At 34.1% G+C, this 27619-nt stretch overlaps 2 protein-coding genes across 2 annotated transcripts; both read right to left on the minus strand.

Moving 5' to 3' along the window:
• Positions 1 to 450: 450 nt before the first annotated feature.
• LOC132797271 (uncharacterized) lies at positions 451 to 2309 on the minus strand. Its single transcript, XM_060808909.1, has 5 exons — positions 2058 to 2309; positions 1750 to 2001; positions 1466 to 1604; positions 1191 to 1407; positions 451 to 1132 (listed from the first exon to the last, which is right to left on the minus strand). The coding sequence occupies exons 1-5, from the start codon at positions 2211 to 2213 to the stop codon at positions 799 to 801; spliced, it is 1098 nt and encodes a 365-aa protein (XP_060664892.1). The 5' UTR covers positions 2214 to 2309; the 3' UTR covers positions 451 to 798.
• A 440-nt stretch (positions 2310 to 2749) lies between these two features.
• LOC132797267 (longitudinals lacking protein, isoforms J/P/Q/S/Z) lies at positions 2750 to 27225 on the minus strand. The gene is made up of 7 exons (XM_060808904.1): positions 26951 to 27225; positions 6338 to 6690; positions 5796 to 6268; positions 3630 to 4803; positions 3434 to 3558; positions 3239 to 3360; positions 2750 to 3170 (listed from the first exon to the last, which is right to left on the minus strand). The coding sequence occupies exons 2-7, from the start codon at positions 6626 to 6628 to the stop codon at positions 3112 to 3114; spliced, it is 2244 nt and encodes a 747-aa protein (XP_060664887.1). The 5' UTR covers positions 6629 to 6690; positions 26951 to 27225; the 3' UTR covers positions 2750 to 3111.
• Between the last annotated feature and the right edge of the window lie 394 nt (positions 27226 to 27619).

Genomic DNA, 27619 nt, shown 5'->3' on the forward strand with positions numbered 1-27619 from the left:
GCCTGAGCCCAAAATGGTGACGCTATTAATACCTATTTGGGTTTATCTTATCGCTAAATTGTGCGCAAATTGAATGTTGCCAAAGTAATTTACACAGGCGCAGTCATAAACAAAAATGAAATCAGTAGAAAACAAAAAAATAACGCAAGGCGCACATATTGATAGAAGAGATTTACTCCCACATTTCACGCATTGTATACTATATATTCTATATAACATATATGTATATTGTTAATCGCTTATGTTTGCATTCATTTTGAAAGGATTATCATTAGGAGTGTACGTGCATTTATTTACATATATGGGCGTTCATCTTATCTGCCGGGATCCACATACCCATATACTATATACCCACTCGATTAGTCAATCTAAAAATCATTTTTGCAATAAACTGTATTGATAACGCTCGATATTGTTTTATCTTTCATTTATGATTGCTTTACTGTATCCAATAAAAAGTAAAAATTTTACACAAGCTCATCGCGAAGTGCATATATTACTATCGTTAGTCAAGCAAAAGCCTTATTTTAGTATTAAACAAAAGAATATAAATATATGTATATGGGTAAATATATAAAAAAAGAAAATTCCTTATGCACATAATATCACATGTTTGTAAGACTATCTTATACTATTTTTAGTATTTGCACTATTATAAATGTAACAACCTATTTTATTAAAACTAGTATGTACAATATTTGCAGCTAACAAGAAAACTGATCAAAGCATAGAAAGAGATGGAGACACATACACGAAAATGTATATTTCTATCTTTGTCGGTAATTCTGTGATTGTGGGCTAGTTGTTATTGCTATTGTGACTAAACACTTTTGCGGACTGCTTCACAGTGCTGTTAATCATGGCCATAATATCGGAAATGTCATCATCCTCCCCTGTCTCTGTCTTCACTTCCACCTCTTGAAGTTCTGCTTTTGGTGGTATGCTCACAAGACTATTTGAATTCAGCTTTGGTTTCACATCTTCATCAACGTCGTCATCATCGAACTTAAGTATTAAGTTTAAATCAGATTCCTGGCTTTCAGTGTCTTTATACTGCATCTTTGGCTTTTCACGACGCTGCTTTGCCTTAAGCTCCACGTGCTTTGTTTTGGATTCCAATGCTTTGCGCTTTCTGTGAGTAAAACAATCAGTCAATAAGGTGTACTTCATATAAATATCATAAATCCAACCTGGAGCGTTTAGAAGTTTCTTTGAACTTATCCACTTGTGGTGAAACGTTAGCCATCGGCTTGACCTCTTCAGCTGGTGCTTCTTCTTTGACAATCATTTCTACGCCAATGCCGTTAAGTGCACGATCGACCTCCGCATAGTTGGATACTTCATTCATTATTCCCTTATGCTTCACTTGATAAGCCGTCTCATCGAAATGTTCGGTGGCCACCGTAGCTATTCGAAAATCAAAAGATTAATATACTTGTAATGTTGAATAATATTGCCTACTAACTTCGACGAAGTTTAGCGCCTTCCAAGCGATACTGCTTTATTTCTACATCCTTTTTCTTAATCACGTCAACCAACTCGTCAACGGTGTCACTCAAATATGACGCCGCATGCAGTGTGTCCTTCAACAAGGCCTGATAGAACTGCAATGTAAAGGGAATGTTTTTTAGAGTAAAGCCGACATTCAGAAGTGATCAATGTAACAAAAAGTACAATGCCGAGAATCTCCAACCATTATTTAAGATCTTTAGCATTGTATAGCTTTCTGTTTTGAATACAAGATGTTACCGTCTCCACGTTGATGACGGACAGATGCCACTGCCAGTTGAGCACAGTGCGTGCCTCACCCACATGGTACTTAAGAGCAAGCACAGTGCGTTGCTCTGACTCCTTTTGAGCATCCCCGATCTCGCTGTTGCTCTCACTCCCGCTGCTGTCATCATGCACATTGGCAACGCTCAACTTGGCCTCCACAGGCTGCGCACCAGCAATGGCAGAGCGAATAACAGTCTCCGACATGTAGACGCGCTTATTTGTTTTCTAAGCAAATGAAATTATATTAATACACTGTAGATGAAGAAGAAGAAGAGACGTACACGAACGCGCGGCACAAACTTGATGGCAGACAACTGTTCTGTGTAAGTGATGCCAGTCTTGATGTCCAAGCAAAAGATCTCTGCGGCAGCTCCCTCGGTGACTTTAACGCTGGCAACTATGTGCACATCACTACTTTGAATTATTATCACAGTCATTTTGGTTATAATAATAATTAAACAACAAAAAAAATTAATAATCAAATATTATTGCACACAAATCAGCTGTCACGCCGAACGATAGGACAAATGATTTCGTTAGACACATCCAAAGCGATGGCACTATCGGGGCATCGATATTTTTGCATTGCCATTCACACCGATAGCATCGATAACACATCGTTGATTAACCGAAAGGCGCCAAAACTTAAATTCTTGTAATTTAAAATGCCAGTTTGTTTGCTTTTTGTTTGTAATCATATCTTGTTTAATTGTAATACTTGTTTTTGTTTTTAATATTATTAAAAAATTCAGTGTTTCTCCATTTGTTTTCTTTTGTTTTGTCGATTAACTAGTTTGTATTTGTATTTCAATTTTACTACTGAAAGAAAATAGCTACTGCTAGATAATACCACTCGAATACAATACACATATTTATAATATTTTTTACTTTATATACGTAACTAAGATGCGTAAGTTTAATAATATTTGTATATATATATATATATATATATATATATAATAAGTAGTAAAACAGTTTGAAGTTCTACAAGTAACATGCAAGAAATTGAAAAGAAACTTTTATATAATTTGTTTACTTGTTTTTTTTTTTTTTTATTTTGTTTCAGGAAAGGTTTTTGATCATGGGATAGATTAACCGTAGATCGTAAACATCTTAAACTAGCCTCACGCTTAAACTTAAATAGCTAAACTGTCTTTTTGTTTTTACTTTTTGTTATAGTTCTGCGGTTCTTGCCAATTCGGGGAAAGGCAAGTGTGCCATAAATAAACTAGCCTATAAATTTGTTTAAAACGTTAGAGCTTAGAGACGAAACACATTCCCCTAGATTAATCTGGGGCGAAGTTTGAGATTTTGTATCTTTTTCTTTGTTGGTTTTCATATCTGCGGACGTGTCCAGAGCTCGCTCAGGTCCTTCTGTCGCAGTTTACCCAGCTCTGCAGGAAAAGAGTTTAGAGATTTAGTTAGCATATTTGCGCAGAATGCTGTACATCATCAAACATACCCAGTGCTGTGGGCAACACGCTGCTGCTGCGGAAACTCAGATCGAAACGAGGTTGCACAGCCGCCAACTGACTGGCAGCTGTGGCCGCATTCCCGCCAACGGAGTTGCGAAAACTGGTGCCGCTGTTAACGAAAGGAGTGTAAATATTACATCCAACTAGCTGGGCATTTTGTCATTGGGTCAAGTGACACTCACCTGTACGGATGCTTGAGGCAGCCGTAGACCTCGCGATAGCGACCATAAAGTGTGCCATATGAGACACCCAAAATGCGTGCGGCTTTCTTCATTTCGAGTCTTTTATTCTTGATGGCATCGAGTACCTGTGTGTCCAACATTAAATAAGATTAGCAAACCTTTTGGATTATATGTAAGTATATTCTTGTCTACTTACACGCTTGGTGAATGGCTCCTCCCAGAACTGTGGACGCCGTCCCTTGGCCAAGTAATCATCCATTTTGATAACATCCTGCCACTGTGACAACTCTTCGTTGGTCAGCCGCAGTTCAGCGGCATCGTAATCTTCCATCTTCACTTCGATATAGTCGAGCGATGTGTTGGCCAACTCATTGCCAGCGGCTGTCTGTGAATTGCTGCTGCCCGAGCCTGTTGCACTGCCATTTGTGGCATTTGCCACAGCTGCCACAGCGGCGGCGGCAGCAGCAGCAGCTGCCACGCTGGGCGCAAATTCGTGTGGCATCAACATGCCGCCGTGATCATTCAACAAGTAACCGCCGGCCGTTGCATCCGAATGCTGTGTTCCATACTTGCCGCTGGCACCGAAGTTGGCGGACAACAGAGCCGCAGAGCGAACTGTAATGGCGGGTGACTCGGCTCGATTGGCCACCAGATGCTCGTTCTCGATCTCCTCGACGGGCTGTGGCAACGATGTTGCCGCCAATGATGATTCCTCCTCGTCCTCATGCTTCGCCTCTGGCTCTGACTGCTGCTGCTGCTGTTGCTGTTGTTGGTCTACATCATGTCCCTCAATATCTGTGATTGAGGTGCGCTGTGCACGCTGTGCTGCCGCTGCCGCTGCTTTGTCCGCAGACTTTTCACGCTCCGCGTATAGCCGACGTGTGGCATGCCGCAGCTTGCCGTGACGTTCGCGTCGCTCGTTTGCCTTCTCCGACTTGCCGCTGGCGCTGCACAGCGGCATCGCTGCTGCTGCTGCTGCTGTTGTCGCCTGCTCGCCATCATCGTTGCTCAGATCGAGTTCAGCTTTGGGCTCCAGTTCACCCAGCTTGGGTGACACATTGTTGTTGCGTTGCCAATCCTGTGCGGACTCCTCGCGCTCGCCATGCTCTGTGTGTGGTGATGTCGCCTGCTGTTGTTGCTGCTGCTGCTGCTGTTGTTGATGATGCTGGTGTTGTCGCTGTTGCTGTTGCTGCAACTGCTGCTGTTGGCGCAGACGCTGACGCTGCTTGGGTGGGCAGGCGGCGGGCGGCGAGGCCAATGCGGCGGAATGTGCAATCGGCTGCGGCTCCTCGACAAAGGAACGACCCCCGGACTCCAAGTAGGCCCGCTGTGCCGGCTCCAAGTTTGCGGCATAGTGTGCCAATTTGCGACTGCAAAACAGAATAAGAAAGTAACAATTAAAAATAAGCAAGCACAAAAGACAACAACTAAGGAAATCAACAAAAATTGCATGTACAAAAGTAAAGCAGATATCGACTAACAAATTTCCATTAAGTCTCAAAGTCTCACAACTATAATACAAATTTCTGCGCTCATACTATCTACATATGATTCTTTAGATAGAAACATAGATAGTGCTTTGATAATGATTCTAAAAGATATAATCTTAGGTAAAACAAACTTAATAAAAAGTAAACATTAATATTAAAAGAATTTAAAGACGTTAGTTTCTGATTATAAGAATATAAAGAAATGTTGTTTCTTAGACAATTTCTTTCATTCCAAAAATATATAAAGCAAAGAAAACATATTACGAAACTTTGGTAAACTGTTATACTTTAAAGTCTCTTAGCGAACACCTCTAATAGCAAGACATTGCATTTGACAGTCCTTTTTTATGACGCTTAATATAATAGTTTTCAGAGCAAAGCAATTCTCACTGTACTCTTGTTTAACATTCAGTTATTAAGAAAGTTAAACATATTTATATATTAAACATGTATAATGTATCTTTCAACTAAAATAATAAGCTGCAGCAAGTTTCATACACAAAGCTACAATATTGAGAGACTAGTACATATAGAAACAGACGGACGGTAGGACTGACTCCTGACTTGTGTTCACTGCTTGCAAGCTTAAACTGCTATAACAATCAGTTATTGAGAAAGTTAAACATATTTATATAATATATCAAACATGTACAATATATCTTTCAACTAAAATAATAAGCTACAGAAAGTTTCAGACACAAAGCCACAATATTGAGAGACTAGGACATATAGAAACAGCTAGACAGACGGACGGAAGTACTGACTTCTGACTTGTGCTCACTGCTTGCAAGCTTAAACTGCTTGCACTGCTTATATGCCTGAATTGTTTGTAAGGCTGCACTGCTTACACTGCTTTCCCCCGTCATACTCACACATTGAACACATCGTAAGTGTCGTCAAGTGGTGGCCGCCCGCGCTTACGCTTGGGTCCCATATACGGATCCACTGGCTGTGCACCGCACTCGGCCAATCCACCACCACCGCCACCTCCGCTGGCAGTTGGCAGCGGCGTCAATGCGGGCATGCGAGCTGCGGCCGCATTCAGGGCCAGCACATTGTCCAGGGCTGTAGGTGAATTGTGCTCGTGATCGCGTTCCGTTTTCAGCTGTGTCTGCAGCTGCACCGCATGCTGTTGGGCCTGTGTTTGCTGGTGTTGTTGCTGGTGCTGCTGCTGCTGATGGAGCAGATCCTGGGCATAGCTTTCGGCCAGACTGCGTGGCGGTGAATGGAACTCCGCAGCTGGCATCGGTGGAGGCGGTCCATCCTCATCGTCGCGCCAAGTGACCTCGGCCAAACCTTTGATCTTCAGATCATCCGCCGTTTTAAGCAGCGATGGCAAACTAGCCTGTTTTCAAACAAAAGATCGTTGTCTTAGAAGTGATTAAGTGGCATCCAAAAACAAAGCTCTACTTACATGCTCCACATTGATCTCGCCCTTATACATAAACTCAATTAGACACTTGACCTCGGCAAATGTCACGTCCTTCATGATGATAATCGGATCACGTTCGCTGGCATAATTCGAGAGCACCGAATCAAAGAAGGTGCTGCAGGCACACAACACCACACGATGTGCCCGAATCAATTGTCCCTCACACGCTAGGGTCACATCACAGAAGCATCCTCGGTCCAGCAGCTGCGAGAACATCGTCTGCAGGTTGCTGTGATGATACTTCCATCGCAGGCAATACTGCTGCGGTAGCATCGTGTCGCCTTCTTCTTCTTCGTTGCGTATCCAATGTCAATGCGCAATAAGCTGTCAATGATCTAAACAAAAAACGGAACAGAACAACGCAAATATAGTATTAGGTCTCGCCGATCACATCAACAAATATACAACAATGTTTTTATACAATATTCTTTGCACATAAACAATGCAATTCTGCGAATTTTCGATGCCAACTGTCGAAAAACAATGCCCAACCCATGATTATTTCAAAATTTCCCCACATAAAAGTTGTCAAAAAACCAGTACACAAAAAAACCTCAACACCTTTTAATGCGATTCTCAAAGTAAATTGCACAAATACAATAAAATTATTACTGAGACGATTGACAAAAAAATCCCAACACAAAAATTTCAACTTTTAATGAAGCAATTTTTAATTTCCCAACCTCTCTCACATCTCGAAAAATGCACTTAGGTAGATATCGTAATAATGTTATCCAACTGTATAATAAAATTTTTAATAGAAATGCAATTTCATCAATTTTTAATGATTTGATTTTAATTTTAAACACAAAAAGTAGTTCGTTAATGATATTTCAATTTAAATTTCGAACTATTCATTAATGTTAACAAGTAATAATGTTCTGATTATATATTTCAAGTGAGTCATTTAATTACAGTCGAGTGTGCTCAACTGTGAAATACCCGCTACAGATTATCAGACAAAAATACGGACACCCCGTAGTAAGTAGGTTTTTTTTCCCCTACAAAAGAATTTCTACAATTGCTTTACAATGTTTATCCACATTGTTTTCAGGAATCCTAAATACTGGAATTATTATTCTATATTCTTAAAAATTGCAGCTTTAGTGTCAAAATTACGCATCATAAGTAGTTGATCTACAAATTTTCTAAAAAAGAATTTAAATTTCTCAGAAATTTTTCCAGCTTTCCAAGGCAGCATCCCATCTTGTAATGAAATTGTGCTCTTTGGCTTCTTAGCTCTTGCCATTTTGGCCAAGGCGTTGATTGCCAATCACTCAGTCAATTTGTCAGCCCTCAGCGAGAGAGAGAGAGAGATAATGTGCCATGGGTCAAAGAAAGGAAAGGAAGGGAACTGAGCGAGCAGAATACCATAAATGCATATTTACCAGCTTTACCGTTACTTTGTAATAATCGCGATAAATTAAAAAATATTTTACGACGATTTTCGTACGCATATTTTTTTATGCCGTGGAATTTACATTTGAAAATTCACCTGAATTATTTCTGGCAAATTAAAAGCCACACCAATCAAGTATACGTATGTGTGTGTGTGTGAGAGTATGCTGCCTTCAATGTACATATATATGTGTGTGTGTGAGCACATCCACATAAATACATATATACATTATGTACTTTCAATTGAGTCGGTCAAAGAAGCATCAGCGGCATTCAGAAACTACATAAATGAAAATTTATTGCGCCTCCCCATTTCCCATTTCCCCCACTTCCCATTTCCATTCGTCCAGTTGCCTTCTGTCTCTCAGTCGAGTTTCACATTTGACGTGTATTTCAGAGAAGAAATTTCAAAACTTTCGAGTTCGCTACAGTTATTAATATATATATATATGAAATGTTGTCCTCGTTTACATTTTTATTATTATGCATATTACATTACTTCATGCTATTTTATTGTCAGTTATATTTTTTTGAAATACACTATGTTTATAGAACTTTCGTCACATCTGTCGATTTTTTCTCCTATAGTATTTTAAAGGGTTTTCTATGACTTTCTGATTTATATTACGAATATCATAAAGGGTACTCAAAATAAGAACTGAGCTGCGCATTAAATGAAATGAAATTGTCTTGACAAACGTTGCAACACAACTGAAAATAAAACCAAGCTGAGCTGGATAACAAATACCCTATAAAGAATACTGTTTTATTTTTCAAATATTAATATAATATTAATCTATATATATAAAAGAAAGTCGTGTCATATTTGTGCACTTATAAATAAGGAACAGATTAAAAAAAATTGTAAAATCTGCAAAATTTTGAAAATTGAAAAAAAAATGTAAAAATCGGCAAAATTGTGGAAATTGAAAAAATTAAAATTAAAAATTTTGAAAATTGGAAAAAAATTGTAAATTTGGCACAATTTTGATAATTGAAAAAATGTAAAAATCGGCAAAGTTTTGAAAATTGAAAAATGTAAAAACTTTGGAAATTGAAAAAAATTGTAAAATCGCCAAAATTTTAAAAATCGAAAAAATTCGCAAAATTTTTTAAATTAAAAAAAAAAATTTAAAAATCGACAAAATTTTGGATATTGAAAAATAATGTAATAATCGGCAAAATTTCTGAAATTTAAAAAATTTAAAAATCGACAAAAAACACAATCTGCTTATTTATTGTCATAAGGGCGGAACAAAGTTCTCCGGGTCAACTATGATTTATATAATATAATATTGAACTTTCATTTCATACAAGAAATATTTGTAATTTTTTTTAATAATAATAATAATAATTTCATTTTAATTCTTAACCCATATTTATAGTTTATGATAATATGTTCTTATAAAATATTAAATTTGTATTTCATACAAGAAAATATGTGTTTTTTTTTAAATTAAATTAAATTTCATTCTTAGAGGTCCCCATATTTAATCAATTTTTTTAACATTTCCAGCTGTTTTAGAATATACATTATAATAATGTGTTTGTAAAGAACATTATTTATAGTTTATGATAAAATATTTCTACCCACATTTTTGCAATTAAATTTCGAGCTTACTTGACTGACGTGCTTAACACATTCTTTGTTTATAGAGTATCGAAAAAAATCCATCAACTTGGTTCGTAACATTTGGAGCAGGGATAAAGGAAGAAGGAAGCTTAAACATTTGAAAACGAGCGAAAAATTCGTTTCACTTTTTTTCGAAAAAAAAATATGTGAAAAAGCAAAGAGGAAGAAGAGGTTGAAGAAGCAGCAGAAGGTGGCAACAAAATCAAGATGATGAAGGAATGCGGGCAAATAAAATGCGCAAATGAAGGAATTTTTCAAAAGTGTATAGACAACTAACGATATACGACACATGTATATACATAGGCATATATATATATACACAATATATATGTTTTCTATATAAAACAGGAAGAACACACAAAAGGGGGGGGAAGAGAAAGCAATGTCCGGCGAGCTGAGCCACCCACAACAAGAAACCATTTTACCAACAGTTTGCTCCAAAGGGTTTTTGATCCCAACTCACACACACACACTCACACTTTATATGAGCCGTTACACATTTCAGCTCCTTAAAAAAAAAAGAATATAAAAAAAGAAATACAAATTTACAACGAGAGTGCAAAAAGAATGGCATAAAAAATACATGTTTTATTGTAGTATATTTTTCCCGCCATCGCTTCGTTCGTTAGAGACGAGACCCGAAACGACAGCACTAACATTTCCACACACACACACACACACACACACATACACACCCCACTGTCGCCCCCTCCTAAGCTCATACACCCTATACACTATGCACCCAACAGCCAACAACCGAGAGCAAGCCCAACACAACCCTCAAAGCCCCAACCCCAAACCTTAAGCGAACCCAACTTGAACTCAAGGCCCACACACACACACACACATACCAACAACACACATACGTCGCACACACACACATAAAGAGCGACTGGAGTCTCCACTTCTTTTGGATTTTCTCATGGAAAATATTTTTCAGTTTTTATCACATTTTTCTTCTTCTTTGGATTTCGCTTTTTCATTTCGTTTCTTTTTTTTGTTTTTTTATTTTTATATATATATAAAAAAAAAAATTTCTTTTTTTTTGTGTTCCTGTTGTGTTTGAGCTCGCTTTATTTTCTGTTTTTATACACTTCAAAATGGTAGGTTCTATAAATTATGCTACAACAAATGCTGCGAAGCTTAATCTGAGCAATACATAAATTTATATTCTATTCTTTACATCTTAAGCTCACCTAATGATTTGTACAAAGTTTAAGAAAATAATAATGAATTTTTAAATATATGTATGTATTAATATAATTTTATAAAATTATGTTTTTGTAAGTTTTGTATAACAGTTCCCAATCAATTATTAAATATATTAATTTAATTTACTAAATTATGTTTTTGTAATTTTCTTCTAAAAAGTCTCAAAGTCATAAAATATTGTAAATAATATATTTCGTGACTTTGACACTACTTATAAGAAAATCACAAAAATAGTAGTATAAAATCCAAAGCGAAAACCAATTTAAGAAATATATATGTTGATGACTCAACAAGTCGGTTAGAGCATTTGGGCGTCGACATTTGGCACCACGATTTTCACTTTTATATTACTTGTGTTTTTTTTTTTTTTGCTTTTTTGTGTTCACTGTAAGGCAAGAAACGTCGTTGGCTCCATGAGCGTAACGGGACAGCAGGGCAGAGCGAAGGAGACGGTAGAGGCGAAGGCAAGCGGGCAAGCAAGAGGGGGGGGAGGTAGATAGGAGGAGAAGTGCTTCGGTAGGGCCGTGACGCAAAAAGGTTGCGAGCGGAAAATGAAAAAAGACATTACAGCAGCAACGACGACGACGGCGACGACTTCGGCAGCAAAAAAAAAAATAAATAAAAATACAAAAAAGAAGGCAAAAAAAAAAGAAAAAAAAAAAAAACAAAATAAATAAAAACACAAAAAGCGCCAGAGAACATTGCATAGCGGAAAAAAGCATAACGACCGTTTCGTTCTTTTTTTTTATTATTATTTTCATTTTCTGTCTTTCTCCGCTCTTTATTTTCTGTGCTTGCCGCTGCTGTTGTTGTCGTCGTCGTCATTGTTGCTGCTGCTGTTCTTGTTGTTGTTCTCGTTGTTGTTGTTGCCTGTTTTTTAAGCTGTAATTTTTTACTTGACGTTTTTTATGGTTTTATCCTTTTTTTTTTTAAATATCGATTTTTATGTCAACTTAAATGAAAGGTACACAGTTTTCCATATAAAAAGTGTACGGAATTTTATACATGTCCGTAAGTATGTGTGTGTCTGTGTGTGTGTGCCATGTGCATGTGTGTGTGTGTGTGTGTGTTCCTTCGCTATTAATTTTTCCCCCCTTGCGTTGTATTAAAAATGCACAACCGACAGAAGAAAAGGCAGCAGATTTTCAAAAGTTTCGCGATTTTCACTTTCCCCTCCTCCTTTTTTAACCCCTCTCCCATCATGCATATATGGTAGTGCATGATAATTGAAAGGATAAAAAAACGAACTGGAATGCCCTTGGCTAGCTACGCGGCACAACAAACTGTCAATCCTCATTTGCCATTTCTGAGTCTCGTTGCAAGTTGCAAACTCAATTGATGTCCACAACACATTTAACTGACACACAATTCCGAAATAGATCGCTGCTACAGCAAAGGGCAGCAGAATAGTGCCAAGATCTTCCCTACGTCATAAATGTTATCCTTACGAGACAGTACCTAATTCAAATTCCACCTTGAACTTGGCTATGAACAATAGTAACACTTTGTTGGCATTAATGAAATGCAACCAATTTTTATTTCATTCTGCCAAGTTTCTTTTCCAAAATAATAACACTAATATTATCATTCACAACTAGACTATATAAAACAAGTAAGAAAGCTCTCTGAGATATCCGATAACCATTTTCAATAAAACCACATTCTACAAATATACCGAAAATATACCACAAAAATAGATCGCAACCATACTAAAACAGCCCATATTTAGTATATGTGCAAAATATACCGTAGAGTATTTTACTCTATACCAAATTATCAGCCAAAGCGACTAAGGATGCTATAGGTGACTTTTCCCATACAAAGTATTTCTTAAATAACTTCTATAGAAAAATGTATAGCTTTATCTATTAAAGTTTCTGGAACACAGTGTTTCATACGGACAGACAGACAAATAGACATGACTATATCGTCTCGGCTGTTGACGCTGATCAAGAATACATATAATTTATAGGATTGGAGATGACTCCTTCTGCCTGTTACGTACATTTCCTGCAGTCAAAAAGTTATAATACCCTTCACAGGGTAGAAGGGTATAAATATATGATATAATAATACATAATGAATTAATCTTCGAATCAAGTAAAGATAACTAAAATATTAATGTTACCCATGACATTAACTAAACTAGACTTTAAGATATAATAATAATTATATATAACTTAAATTTTCTTAATAATAACTACAAAAAGCTTCCATATATAATAAAATAGTTAATGTTCTACCTATCAAGTTGAAAACTAAAAGATCGATGTTCTTAATAATAACTTCACTTAAAATTCATATAAAAATACATAATAAATTAATAAATATTATAATGTTTTAGTAACGTTATAAAATTATAGTACTTTATAGTATCTGTAAGTAAATGATTAAAACACTCAATGGATTTAAGATATTCTATTCCATGTCAAAACTCAATAAATATATAAAGTTTATATTCTGAGGTATTTCATATTAAGGCTTAGATTATAAATTAACTTATACCCTATTATATTAGGAGACAATCAATGTTAGTTTATCAGTTCATGACAAAAACAAACAGAATTTACGTAAATACAATTTGGCAAGAACCGTTACCCATTGATCGTTTGAATAAAAATCGACCCAGGATAACGACAACGCTTTTCGATTATGGTAAAAAGTAACTGTAACCTTTTAGCTAGGCTGTAAATAAATTTTGTTGGAATAACATATACATAATATATATAAAAATAAATGTATATATATTCTCTTTATATGACGTAAGTGTACGCATCCACACACACACACAGACGCACACACACACACACGAATACACATGGCATGTAAAATCCGTTTCCCTCTGCCATAGCAATTTTCTTTCTTTTTCCAGATGCTTTTGTAATTTGTATAATTTTTTAACGTCGTCGTCGTCGACGTTCTCGTTGTTGCTGTTGTTGTTGTTGTTGTTGTTGTTGCGCTGGTTTGCTTTTTTTTTATTATTATTCTTATTTTTTTATTTGTAACGTTTTTTTTTTGTTTTTGCTTTTGTTTCTTTCTCATGCGAAGCAAAAAACTGTAATATAAATTTATGTGCAAACGTAGAGCAAAGGGACGAGAGAAGGGACAATAGAAGGGCCAGGAATTGTGCGGGGGCGTAGTAACTTCTGTATGGGACAACAAAATGACAAAAACACAAAAAAAAACCCGATAAGAAAAAAACAAAATAGAAAATGAAATAAAAACCAAAATGAAATAAAATAAAAAGCAAGTATATACAATTTTGTACACAATTTATATTTATATTTTTTTGCACTCCTACTCCCGCATATCTCTATGTACAACGACAATACATAAATACCTCAACCACCACTCACACACGCACACGCACACCCACGCATATGTGTGTACATATTTATATTCACATGTTTACTGGCGACAACGAGCACAATGCGAATTTACTTCCATAGAAAAACTCAAAGTCAGAGGCGAAAAAAAAACACCAAGGGGAATTCCAAAATTTGTAAGAAACGTGATATATGATGAAGCGGTCTATAATGCTTGCAACAAAACAAATTGGTCTAAGAGATCGATTCCAAAATAATAAATCCATGTAGTATCTAAAATAGACTGCTTATAATAAATAAAATATATATTTTATGGTAAGTAAACTATACTACTTATAGTATATTATATATACTATTTATAGTATCTTAAGTAGTATGGTTTTTAAAAATACTACTTATGATATCTAAAATATACTATCTATAGTATATAAAATATACTGTTTATGGTAAGTAAACTATACTTAATTTCATACATACTTATGTAAGTAAAGTATACTACTTTTAGTATATAAAATTATTACTTATGGTATATTATATATACTATTTATAGTATCTTAAATATACTACTTATGGTTTTTAAAAATATTACTTATGATATCTAAAATATACTATCTATAGTATATAAAATATACAGTTTATGGTAAGTAAACTATACTTAATTTTATACATACTTATAGTAAGTAAAATATACTACTTATACTATACTATACTACTAATATATATACTGTTTATAGTATCTTAAATATACTGCTTATGGTATCCAAAATATACTACTTATGATATAAAATATACTGCTTTTAGTATCTAAAATATACTACTTGTAGTATATAATATATACAGCTTATAGCCTCTAAAATATACAAATTTATAGTATCTAAGCAATATTACTTATAGTATCTAAAATATACTATTTACAGTTTATAAAACATACTACTTATGGTATAGGAAAAAACTATTTATAATATCTAAAATATACTACTTATCCAAAACAAACCAATAACAGTCTAATTATAAATTGAAAATATATTCATTCGATCAGCCAATTCCATTGAAATATTTATAATATAAAATTATATTTTAGTAAAAATCTAAAATTGTTCCAAACCTTCTTCTTGCTTTCTTTCTCTGTTATTTCGCTTCTAGTTTTACTGGGTATTTACAAGTGTCTTATCTTGACACAAAAAATGCCAAAGAAATGTCAAAGTCAAGTCAAATGGAAATGATTTCATGTGCGGCGCGATAGATTAGGGGACAGAAAAAAAAAATAGCAGATACAACAACATTTGATTGAAAATACAAATTTAAATTTCGCACGAACGTTGATATCTATAACGCGTTGATAAATAATTAGAAAATCATATTAAATAAATAATGAAATTGATACGAGTGGAAGACAGATACGAAATGCCATTGCTCAAGTGTTTTACAAACAACCTTTGCAAATCGAAGAAGTATTCATTTAAATTCCAACACAATACGACACTAGGTTCATTAATTAGTATGAAAGTTTGCAAAACTTAAGGATTTTTCTGTGGCATTTTCATTGTGAAAAAAAAACAAAAGAAATTAATACTTTCCGGTTTTTAGCCACGATCAGAAACAACAAAAAAATGAAAACAAATAAAATATAAATTGCCAAGATTTATACAACGACAGTTATCTAACAAATTTGTGGTTGGTACTTTCCAAAATCCCGCGTCATAAAGGGGAAACCACTGTAAAAACAAAAGGCCGTTTCCCGACTTTTACGATCTTTTTTTTCGGGCTGTACATTGATTACCAATCAATGAGACAAACAGCTTTCTACAGAAGCAGCTGAAAAATATCATTTAATAAGATAATAACAATCTACTATACGCCAAAAAAAGGGGAATCAAATCAGTTTAAGATACATATCGAAAGTCACAAGCAATTCTTCAAGTAGTTTTTCTACTTCTTAAATAAATAAATAACATCGATTGCAAGGAGAGCCCAAAAAAAAAAAAAAAAAAAGTGAATAAGCAGTTTCTATGTTGTTGTTGGTTTTGTCGCAAAATCGAAATAATAATAATGGTCAGAGAAAAAGAAATGAAAAGGAAAAAATCTTATAAGAAACGCATTTGAAATGAATTCAGGGAAAAAAAAAATCTCGCGGTCTCGCGCTATGTCGATGAGTTCCTTTTTGTGCCGCTTAAGTAAATTGAAGATTGCTGTTGCTGTTGCTGTTTTTATTATTATTAATACATAACGAATGAGTAATAAAGAAAAGCAAATCAAAGCGAATGCAAAAAGAAATCAAGAAAAGCAAACTAAAGCAAACAGAATCTCAAATCCCAATACTCAGCACATTGCAACAGCATTCACGCAGTCAAAGTTCCCTCTTCCCCCTCTCCCCAATCTCTCTGTTACTCTCTGTTTTTGCAGTTGCCTCTGGACGTTGTTTTTTATTTTTTTGGACTTTTGGTATGCGAATGTTACAGCAACAACTGCAAGACACAACAATAACATGTGAGAGAGATGGGAACACAGCCTAGGCCAAAGAACTGCACACGCAGGCTCAGATAGCCAAAGTATATGAGTCCAAATTGAAGTCCAAGATCAAGTCTAGTTGCTAAAAGCAGCAACAACAATGACCAGAACCACAGCAACAACAACCACTGCGAGTATCCAACTCCAAGTGCAATAACACTTACTCAACTGCAAAGTTTCTGAAGAGGAACCCATCTCGTGCTTTTTCCTTTTGCCTGATCGAAGCTTTAACCCGATATAGATATAGATATATAGATATAGATATAGATATAGATATAGATATAGATATAGATATAGATATAGATATAGATATAGATATAGATATAGATATAGATATAGATATAGATATAGATATAGATATAGATATAGATATAGATATAGATATAGATATAGATATAGATATAGATATAGATATAGATATAGATATAGATATAGATATAGATATAGATATAGATATAGATATAGATATAGATATAGATATAGATATAGATATAGATATAGATATAGATATAGATATAGATATAGATATAGATATAGATATAGATATAGATATAGATATAGATATAGATATAGATATAGATATAGATATAGATATAGATATAGATATAGATATAGATATAGATATAGATATAGATATAGATATAGATATAGATATAGATATAGATATAGATATAGATATAGATATAGATATAGATATAGATATAGATATAGATATAGATATAGATATAGATATAGATATAGATATAGATATAGATATAGATATAGATATAGATATAGATATAGATATAGATATAGATATATAGATATAGATATAGATATAGATATAGATATAGATATAGATATAGATATAGATATAGATATAGATATAGATATAGATATAGATATAGATATAGATATAGATATAGATATAGATATAGATATAGATATAGATATAGATATAGATATAGATATAGATATAGATATAGATATAGATATAGATATAGATATAGATATAGATATAGATATAGATATAGATATAGATATAGATATAGATATAGATATAGATATAGATATAGATATAGATATAGATATAGATATAGATATAGATATAGATATAGATATAGATATAGATATAGATATAGATATAGATATAGATATAGATATAGATATAGATATAGATATAGATATAGATATAGATATAGATATAGATATAGATATAGATATAGATATAGATATAGATATAGATATAGATATAGATATAGATATATGTAGATATAGACGAAAAGGGATCAATATCAATACTTTTAGATACAAATAAGTTCTTTTAAAGTCCAAGTTAGGAAATATCTATTTATAAGTCAGGATGGAAATGCTTTTGGCCATCTCTGCAGGCGATGAGAATGCATCTCTCAGTGTGTATCTCAAAAGCACAAACTGCGGCAGATACGCATGCCACCTTTTGCAGCAGCAACATCATAAAATGTTTCCAAAACAGCAACAACAACAACAACAACAACAACTGCCTGCAAGCTGCAACAGCAACAAGCTGCAGCCACAAAACAAAAAAAAAACCTGGAGCTCAAGCACAACAACTTGCGACTTTACGATGCTCTACAACTATTGCTGTTGTTGTTGCTGTGGTTCTCCAAGTCCAAGTGCATTCGCCTTCCGCTTTTTCTGTCGTTTTTATTATTTTTCTTTTTTTTTTTGCTTTTTTTATATCTTTTTTTAATTTCGTTTTTTGCCAGAGTCTTCATGTTGCAGCAGTGTTGACTTATGCAGCTTCCACTAGCAAAACGTTGCTGCATTGTTATTGTTGCTGTTGCTGTTGTTGTTGTTGTTGTGGTTGTTGTTGCCGCTGACACAAAATCTAATAATTTGCAGACACACCGACAACGACAACAACAATAACAGAAAAAGCGCGCAACGTCCAGTTTAACTCACACACACACACACACACACACACATTTGCAGAGAGAGGAAGAAACAGATGCAGATACAGATACAAATGTATCTGTGTGGCAAGTACATGTAATCTAAGGTGGCTGAACCACAGCAAGAGCAATCAGCTAGTGGGTGCCCAAGCACAAGCTCAAGCCACAAGGGCCACGCTAAACAGGACCCACCATAAATAGAGTCCTAGCTGAAGAACCAGATTTGCTTAGCTTTAAGTCAACATTCCACCAACAGCAACAACAACAATGACAACAACAATAGCGAAAGCAAAATACACTCAACTTAACACAACACTTTGCGATGTTCTTCGTCTAGCATTTAAACATTTACTCGAATGTGCGATCAAGTTATCAGTAAAATGCACTTGAATTTATTCAAAATAAATATTACAAATTTTCAATACTCCTAAACTAAACCTTAGCAATTAGTTTAGTTCAATTTGTAACCTAACACTTTGAGGATTTTATTATTATTTTTTAATTTAAATAAAGAATACAAATTCCTTATTGTAAAGTGATGAGCCAGAGCGATTAAGACCTTTAGTGAAATTATTCTTCTAAATGGTTTTTACACAGAAAATCGTATATTATTTTTCTCAAATTCAAATATTTTACGTAGAAAAATCAAAGTTGAAAAATACAGATCTCAATTTCCTTGGCTGACAATCTGGTATATATTATATTATACACTCATCGGTGCAGTATTATGTCAATATACCAAATATAGCCTTCGGTATATTTCAGTATTTTTGCGGTATATTAATTTGGTATATTTTAAAATGAATAACGCACTTTCTCAATATTATTATGAGGGTATCTTAAAGCTGTAGCTTTCTGTTATGTTTATAAAGTGATTTAATTATTATCATCGAATAGAATTTCGTTAATCGTTAAAATTAGTCTTAACATATTTTTTCCTTTTTATTTAAATTTTTTTATATTATTCTAATAAAGTGTTTAAATTATTATCATCAAATATTGCAAATGGAATAAAAACCTCTGCGCTTCAAACACATTTTATTTTCTATTAACTCCTCCATCTATTTTTCTTTTTTTTCTTTGGAAAAGTATTCCAATATTTATTGTTTATTCTAATGAAAATGTTAAGAGTTATTAAATTTGACGAAAATATTCCTCCAGTACAATATTTAAAAAATGTAATGATTAAATTTAAAAACAAAAATATATTAGTTAACTGTGATTATTTATTTAGTTTATAATTACAATATTTAAAAAATGTATTGACTAAATTAAAAAAAAAATATGAGTGAAGTGTGATTATTTATTTAATAATTATACTCAAAAGACAGGCTATAAACTGTTTAGTTCAAAGCACACCCAATAACTCAAGTTGAGCAACGTATCGTTATAGATCAGAAATCTCTACTTAAGAGGCAGTATGATAAAGTACCAAGTGTCGTCCCATTTGCAAATGTGAGAATGGGGCAATGACAGGTGCCACAAACTGAACCTGTTCTAATCTCTATGTCGTGTTCGTTTTTCTTATTTTTTCGTATTTTGTTAGCTTTTTTTTTGACAAATCTTTTGTATGACTTCCGGTTAGGGTTTTTAAAGTTGGCCCAAGATCTGCACCAAACAAAAATAAACAAACAAATAATGTTACGAGAAAATGGAAAAGCTGCTGTTGCGTAGAAGCTAAAAGCTGGCAAACGGAAAAACATAGTAAAGGACCAAGAGAGACGAAGAGATGAAGACTGAGACTGAGGCTGAGGCTGAGGCTGGTGCAGAATCTTGCAGGTGACAGTAGCTCTGCGGCTTTTTTGGTTGCTTGCGAGGAAGAAGAAGGAGAAGGCGTTCATGAAAAGCGAAGATACAAATGCTTTTTGCGAGAAGGAAAAACTCGCTTGCTTCTGCAGCAGCTTCCAATGTTGCTGCTGCGGCTTAGCAGCAATCTTTCTCTGGTCTCCGACTTCGGGAAGCAACGCGCACATTCATCAAGAAAACTGTCATCGTTTTTTGCTCTCCCTCTCTAGCTCTGTGTGTGTTTGTATCTTGTATCTGTAAGTACGTTAGCCTCGGCCACAGATTCTAACTCATACGCGAGGTTTCTTTGTGTATTGCTTGTTGTTGTTGTTGTTGCCGTTGTTATTGTTGTACTTGTTTTTCTTTTTTTGCATTTTGTTTTTGTAACTTTTGCTTTGGTAAAACGCCCCCTCTAGCATCTGCGCCCCCCCTCAGCTTCCGTCCCTTTTCCCGGCCCTTTCATCCACCATCGTTGTGTGTGTGTTTGTTTATGTCAATGTTTTTCGCTTTGACTTTTTTTTGTTTTGCGTTTCTGTTTTTTCGCCTTACTTATCATATTTTTTGCGCCTAATGTACACTTAATATTATTTTTATATCAAAAGTTCTCGCTTGCAGGCACAAAAAGCGGCACCAGCTCAACAACACAATGCCAACCAAAGGAGGGACGACGATAGCCCAACCAAAAACCATCTATAACCCCAAAAACAAACTATGCCCAGCTCTATGGAGTTGGAGATGAAGTTGGAGCTAAAAGATGGACAGACATAGTTACTCCGCCAGTTTTTTTTTGCCGCCTTGTCGTATCTCTTAGGTTTTTGTTAACTTCGATTTTTTTCAGTTGTTGTTGTTGTTGATGATGTTTTTACAATTTCTACCAAGACCTGTTCGCAGCTCTCCCTCTCACTCTCTCTCACTCTCTCTCTCTTTCAGTCTTGCTTTGTGGTTCTGTTTGAAGTCTCGGAAATTTCTTAAGAAAATCAAGCTACGCATCAAAGAGAATCAAAACATTAAACGCCTTTGACTTTTCATTAAAAATATCCTTTCAAAATGATCTTCAGATCAAACATAAAATCTCAAGCTTACCAAATCATTGTTACGAAAAAAAAACTTTAAAGTAGAGATGAAATCAAATGTGTGCAAATAACGAAATTAGTAGAAGCAAAAATAAATAAATAAAAAACAAGAAAGATACAAAAAATTAAAACAAAAAAAACACCAACTTGATGTTGATGATGCTGATGGTCAAACGCAGCGTTCGAATTGAGAATTTTGCAATTACCCATTTGCCAGACGCCTTGAGATGGGCGCTTTTTTAGTTTTTTTGTTTTTTGTTTTTTTGTGGTTGCTAAGCAAAAAGTGTGTACAATAAAGTTGTGCAAATGGATTTAAGAAACGGAAAAGGGTAACTTTGGTTCATCATAGATCAGCAAAAAAGAGAAATAACTTATAGAGTAACTTTGGTTCATTATAGATCAGCAAAAATGGAAAATAACTAATAGAGCAGATAATTGACTACTGAATTCACGCATGAAATTTCCATCGGGAATTCAGAACATCTACTCCGCTTACAGGGTATCTATACGTCAAGTCCTTAAAATAAAGCGATAGAAGAAAACTTTGGCTACTAAATTGAAGAATTTTCAGCATATTCTTGAAAAAATACAACAAAAATTCTTTACAGAGTATCTCTGAATCAAGCACATATCACAATGCCATGCCCAGTTGGATAATGCTTTCTTCGTGTTTTTCATTATTTTCTTTTTATTTTTACTTTACACTGCTTTTTGGTGACTACTTTGTAATTTATTGCATATTTTGTCGTTTGTTTTCTGTTTCTGTTTTTTTCCTTGCGTATGGAAAACAAAGAAGGAAAATGAAAAATAAAATTGTTCAATTTTGCCCGAGAAAAAAATGTCGCAATGCCGAAACAAAACTCCCCCCTTTAAAACAAAAAAAAAAAAAAAAATAAGGGGGAAAAATGAAAAGAAAAACGAAGTAAAAGCGAATATTGAGATGTGTGTTCCATAGCGAGTGATTCAAGTGATTTACTCATTCGGTAATATGCAGGTCTGTGCATGCATGTCTCCTTTCTTGTGTGGGTGTGGGTGGCATGGGACACACACACAGTCACACATCACACATATGCAGTCGTGCGATGTGCTTCTATATATATCATATATGAGTATATATTATATAAGATATGCGAGTAAAAAACTCTACAAAAAACACTTCCCTTACACATAAAAACAAAACAGTAAAAAAGCAGCTTAATATTTACAAACAGAACGACTATTGTATACCCTTTAGCGATTGAGAAACCAAAGATAATATAACGCAAAATCTGAATATTAAATAGTTTGCAAAAGTGTTCAATTATTTCAAAATTCTAAACACAAAATATTTCAAATTTCTAAAAAAGGGTTGAAAACAAAAATAGTACAATGAAAAAAAAAATAAACAAAATATAATCTTTCAATCACCTCAAACATTAGTATTTACAGGGTATGCAGGCATCAACTAGCAAACGAAACAACTCTAGCGTTGGCCACTTGTTATTTTGTTCAGTGCAAAGTATAAATGAAGTTTTTTGCTCTTGTTCCTTTTTTGCGTCTTCCCTTTTGCATGCCTGATGTAAAGTTCAGTTTCAGCTCAGTCTCTCTCTCTCTCTCCCTCTCTTTTCTTTATTTTTTTTTTGTTTTTCTCTTTTTTTTGCTCATAGTAGTTTTCTGGCCGCGCCAAAAAGGCAAAAACCGAGCAACAGTAAAACGAGAGCTTTTTTTTTTGTTGTGCTTTGATGCGACGACGTTGGGACAATGGCATGTCGGTGGGGTCCGAGGGATGGGGAGAGAGAGAGAGAGCGAGAGAGATAGATAGAGCGTGGGACAGGGGAAGGGACGAGCGAGCAAAGGACTAAGGACGTACATAGCTGGCGAGCAGAGGAATGGATCGCAGCTCAGAGCACAGTGGGCAGGGCGGGGTAAATAAATTAAATGCTTTTTGCTCGACTTTATTTTGCTGGCGATGTTTGCCTTGTTTTAATATTTTCTTTTCCCTCTTTTTATACATACATATATACCAATTTCTTTTCGTTTCCCTCTTTTTCTTTCATTTCTTTCATTCTTTATTATTTTTCTTTTTTTTTTCGTTTCGGTTTTTTGTGTTTTTTTTTTTGTATTTTTTTTTGTTGTTTTGTGTTAGCCAACAGTCATCGACTTATTGCCAGTTAGCCCTGATTTCCACACACACACACACACACACACGCAGTAGTTGCCTTTGGTAGCATCCCAAGCATAACGTTATCCTAATCAAGCGGCGACTTTAACCATTTTGCATCTTTCCCAATTTACCATATACATATACATATATACATATATATATACATATGTACATTGTTTATCCTAACTGATTGCTAATCAACGTGTCGCGCGTCGTCTTTCTTTTCTGACGTCAGCAGAGAGATTGGAATAATTTGTATTTCCAATGTTCAACTAAAAACTTTGCAGTCACGCCAAGAAGTTTGAAAGCATTTTCTTGTCTCACAAAATTTAGAAAACGTTTCGGTCTGATTTGTCTGCATACCCCTTGTTACACATCCAATTCTACAGGGTATAACAAATTACAAAAACCGTTCACACAATGTTGTGATTGATTGATTATCGACAATGCGATTTATCATCACGTTTTAAAGCAGACCATACACTATCAACTTAAAATAAACTTAACTTATTTATTCCCTATACTTTTCTCATTTTATTTTATATTTTGGAAACAAAAAAAATTATAAATATTGTAGTTTCTTCTCGGTTTCTATTGTTGAGTTTGCTTTTATTTGACGGAAATGCATAGTTTTTATCTATCGCAAAAAAAAAGTTAAGTTTTCGAGATTTGCTGCAACATTTTGTTGTTTCTTTATTATGTCTACTTTTGAATCTAATTTATTTTGTATTTGTTGCTATTTTTTCGCAGTTCAAATACCCTGTAACTCCACAAGTAAGTCAAAGTGTATAGTATGTTGGCAGTAAAGAAAGAGAAAAACCTTATTTCCCTCGATTGAATTTTAAATTGTTTCCCATTTAAAATTACAATCGGATTCTACCGTTATCAGTTACTACTAATGGGTATTTGGTAGTCGTAGACACTTGATTTGCTTGCCATTTTTGCTTCAAGTTATCAGCAAAATTTGCCTAACGTGTTTGTAGTTTTTTATTGACTTTTTTCTAGAGTACACAGAGACATCTCATACATTATATATACATATATATAATTGTACATATTGGATATGCATGTGTATTGTGTATGCAAGTATATACATATATGGTACAAATATAGTTATTTCTATTTGTGCATTTGTTTTGCTCTTGTTGATTTTGATTCTATTTTTTGTGTGTTGTTTGTGATTTGTTGTCTCTGCTTACATTTTTTAATTATAAATACGCGCTGATATCAGAGCGACCAAGAGGAAGGGAAGAGGGGAACGGGTGCGAAATAAGAATATCATAACAAACAAAACAAAAAACATTAAAACTGATACGCACAAAAAATGCGCTGAAACCCAAAATAACATCACCAAAAAAAAAAAATAAGAAGAAAAAAAAGCAAACCACAATTCTGGGGAATTTACATTAAAGTTTGTTGTTGTTATTTTTTTTGGGGTTTTTTTGGTTATCGTATTTGAATTTAGCTGAAACTTTTGCAATTTGCCCACTCGAATTTCAGTAGATCATAAAGTTTATGACTCAAACATGAAATTGAAACATATTTTATCGGCTTATAGTAGTCGTAATATAAACATAAATAAACAAATATCCCTTATATCAGATGATAATTAGAATAGTGTTGAATAGCGAATGAAACGAAAGTCTCTTTATATGCGTAAGACGCAGATTCATAAGAATTCTTCGGTTAGCGCTCGAAAAAAATATAATAATAATAATCATAATCCCGATAAATTTCGCCTTAGCTTAGAAAAAAAAAAACAAAAGCGCAAAAAAAAAACCACAAAAACAAACAAAAAGTAATGAATAAACATGCAAACAAATATGTTTATGTCGCAATTTGAATAAATGGAAATTTTCAAGGTTAGAGAGAGAGCATAAAAGAGTCGCATTGGGTTAGGGTATTATGATATATATAAATAGTATATAGTATCTGCATTCAATTAATATTTTACACAATTTGTGTGTGTCCTCCTTTTAGCGAATATAAATTTGTACAAAGTTTGCCAAAATTTATCGCCAATAATAGCAAAAACAACGACAGCAACTTTACACCACTTGTTGTTGTTGTTTCTGAATGAACTTGAAATTTTTGGAGAGTCAACTTGTAATTGAAAGCTGTGCGAGTGTGAGTGAGTGTGAGTTTAGTGTCGCGCTAAACGGTTACACTCACGCATGCAGACACAAGCTCTCTCCCTCCCACTCACACACATACAAGAAGCACACAGAGAGACGCACACACACACACACAAGCACTTGTGCAGTTTGGAGCTGCGTCAAATGCGGACAGTGGGACGACGCGCATACGAATGTCGTTATGAAAACAAAAAAACTAATAAAGTAACGGATGAAAACAAACGGCCCAACAACTGACAACAACAGCGGCAGCGGCAGCGCAGCAGCAACAACGTTGGCAGCAGTTGCCGCCGCCACGGCAATTTGCAATTTTAATTTTGCGTGTTGCTTTTTGCGATTTGTTTTCTGTTTTCTGTTTTTTGGTTTTGTATTCACATTTGTATTTGTATAATTAAACTTAAAGTTGTAAAAAATGAGCAGCAATAACAAAAACAAAACAAACAAAAAAAGTCAATTGCAAATTGCTTGAATCATTTTGCGGGAAAGGCGGAAATTGTTGAGCTTATGGACACTTCGTCTCTCCCTCTCTCTCTCTCTCTCTCTCTCTCTCTCTCTCTCTTTCGCTCTTTCTCGCTCACACTCTCTTTCTTTTAATTGACAGCGTCGCGTAAAACAACAAATCAAAGCAACAAAAAAAAAGACAACTTAATACACTAACAACAACAAAAAACAGCAACACCAATATTTCAAAAGGTGAGCAAAAAAATTAATTACCAAATGAACAGCAACAAAAACAAAATACAAAAAAAGCACAACACAATTTTTAATCTACTTCCTTTTGTTCTGTTTTTTCTTTCACGAATTTATTTGAGTTTCAGTTTTTTTTCCTTTTTGCTGTTCAGCACATTTTTTTTACGAAATTTACTTAAAAATACAGTTTTTTGCCTTCAATATTTTTTGTTATTTGCTATGCCAACTTCCTGTGCAACAAAAATTGCTTATGATTAAATATAATATATGTACACTATAGATGTAGAAATGTACATAAGTGGAATATATTTTGGAATTATTATTTATACCGATTTCAATTCAATTTCAATTTGAGCAACAACAAAGCAAAGCAACAACAACAACAACAACAGCAACAACTGGCAAAGTCAACAAACCCGGAAACCTTCCTCTCGAGAACAACGGAATTTTATCGTAATACTTTATTTTTTTGACAAGAAGCAACAAAAAACAACGAAATAAAACAAAAATAATTGAATGAGCAAAAAAGATGGCAAGCAAAACAGCAATAAAAACGGGCAATTATGCATACAAATATTGAAAACAAAAACAACAAAAAATTAAAACAGAAAACAGAAACCGCAAACAAAACTTTTTTTTCTTTCGGCTAAAAATAACATTCCACTTTCCTGCATTAGTTGCTGCTGCTGCTTTTGCTGTTGTTGTTGTTGTTATTGCTGTTATTATTGTTTTAGCTTTGCTTTTTAGCACAACAAATAATAATAATTTGGGTTTCTCACCTTTCTTTACGAGTTTTCGCGGTATTATTATTGTATGAGTGTGTGTGTTTTTTGTTTGTAACTTCTTTTGTTATACGAAAAAATGCTATCGCAGTTATTTTCCGAATTCATTCATTCATTTTGATGCTTGCACTATTCACACTATGTTTAACTAAAAAAAAAAAACAAACCAACTATTCTGCGATAAAAACAATTTGCAGCGCGCGCTTTTTTCATTAACGGTTGTGCTTCGTTTCGGTCTCTGTGATTATGTCGCCGACTCAACAACCAACCGGCTTAACAGTTCAAAATCGACTGAGCAGTGTTAGCAGATTTACTTGCTCACAAAAGCCAGTTTCGCCGTTGGCGCCTTGCAACACTTAAAACAGAGTTGTGCTGTCGATGGCCTATCGAGCAGGCTTATCGATAATTGTCAAGCTTTAAGCATACAAAATGTGGTTTATTATTTTCAGTTTTCATTTAAATTCAGAGCCTCAATGTTAAAATTTTATGTTTCTTAAAAATTTTAAATATTTTTATAGTTTCTATTCTTATTTTATTATTTTTTGCACTTATTTTTGGACAAATGTGTTTTTTAAATTTGCAATTGTAAATTATCGATAGAGAAGAAAGCAGCTGATTTTATGGTCGCAGCGGGAAGCAGCCGGTACTGTTCAATAGTAGAGACAA

Source organism: Drosophila nasuta, chromosome X (assembly GCF_023558535.2).
Source record: "Drosophila nasuta strain 15112-1781.00 chromosome X, ASM2355853v1, whole genome shotgun sequence".
NCBI classification, from domain to species: Eukaryota; Metazoa; Arthropoda; class Insecta; order Diptera; family Drosophilidae; genus Drosophila; species Drosophila nasuta.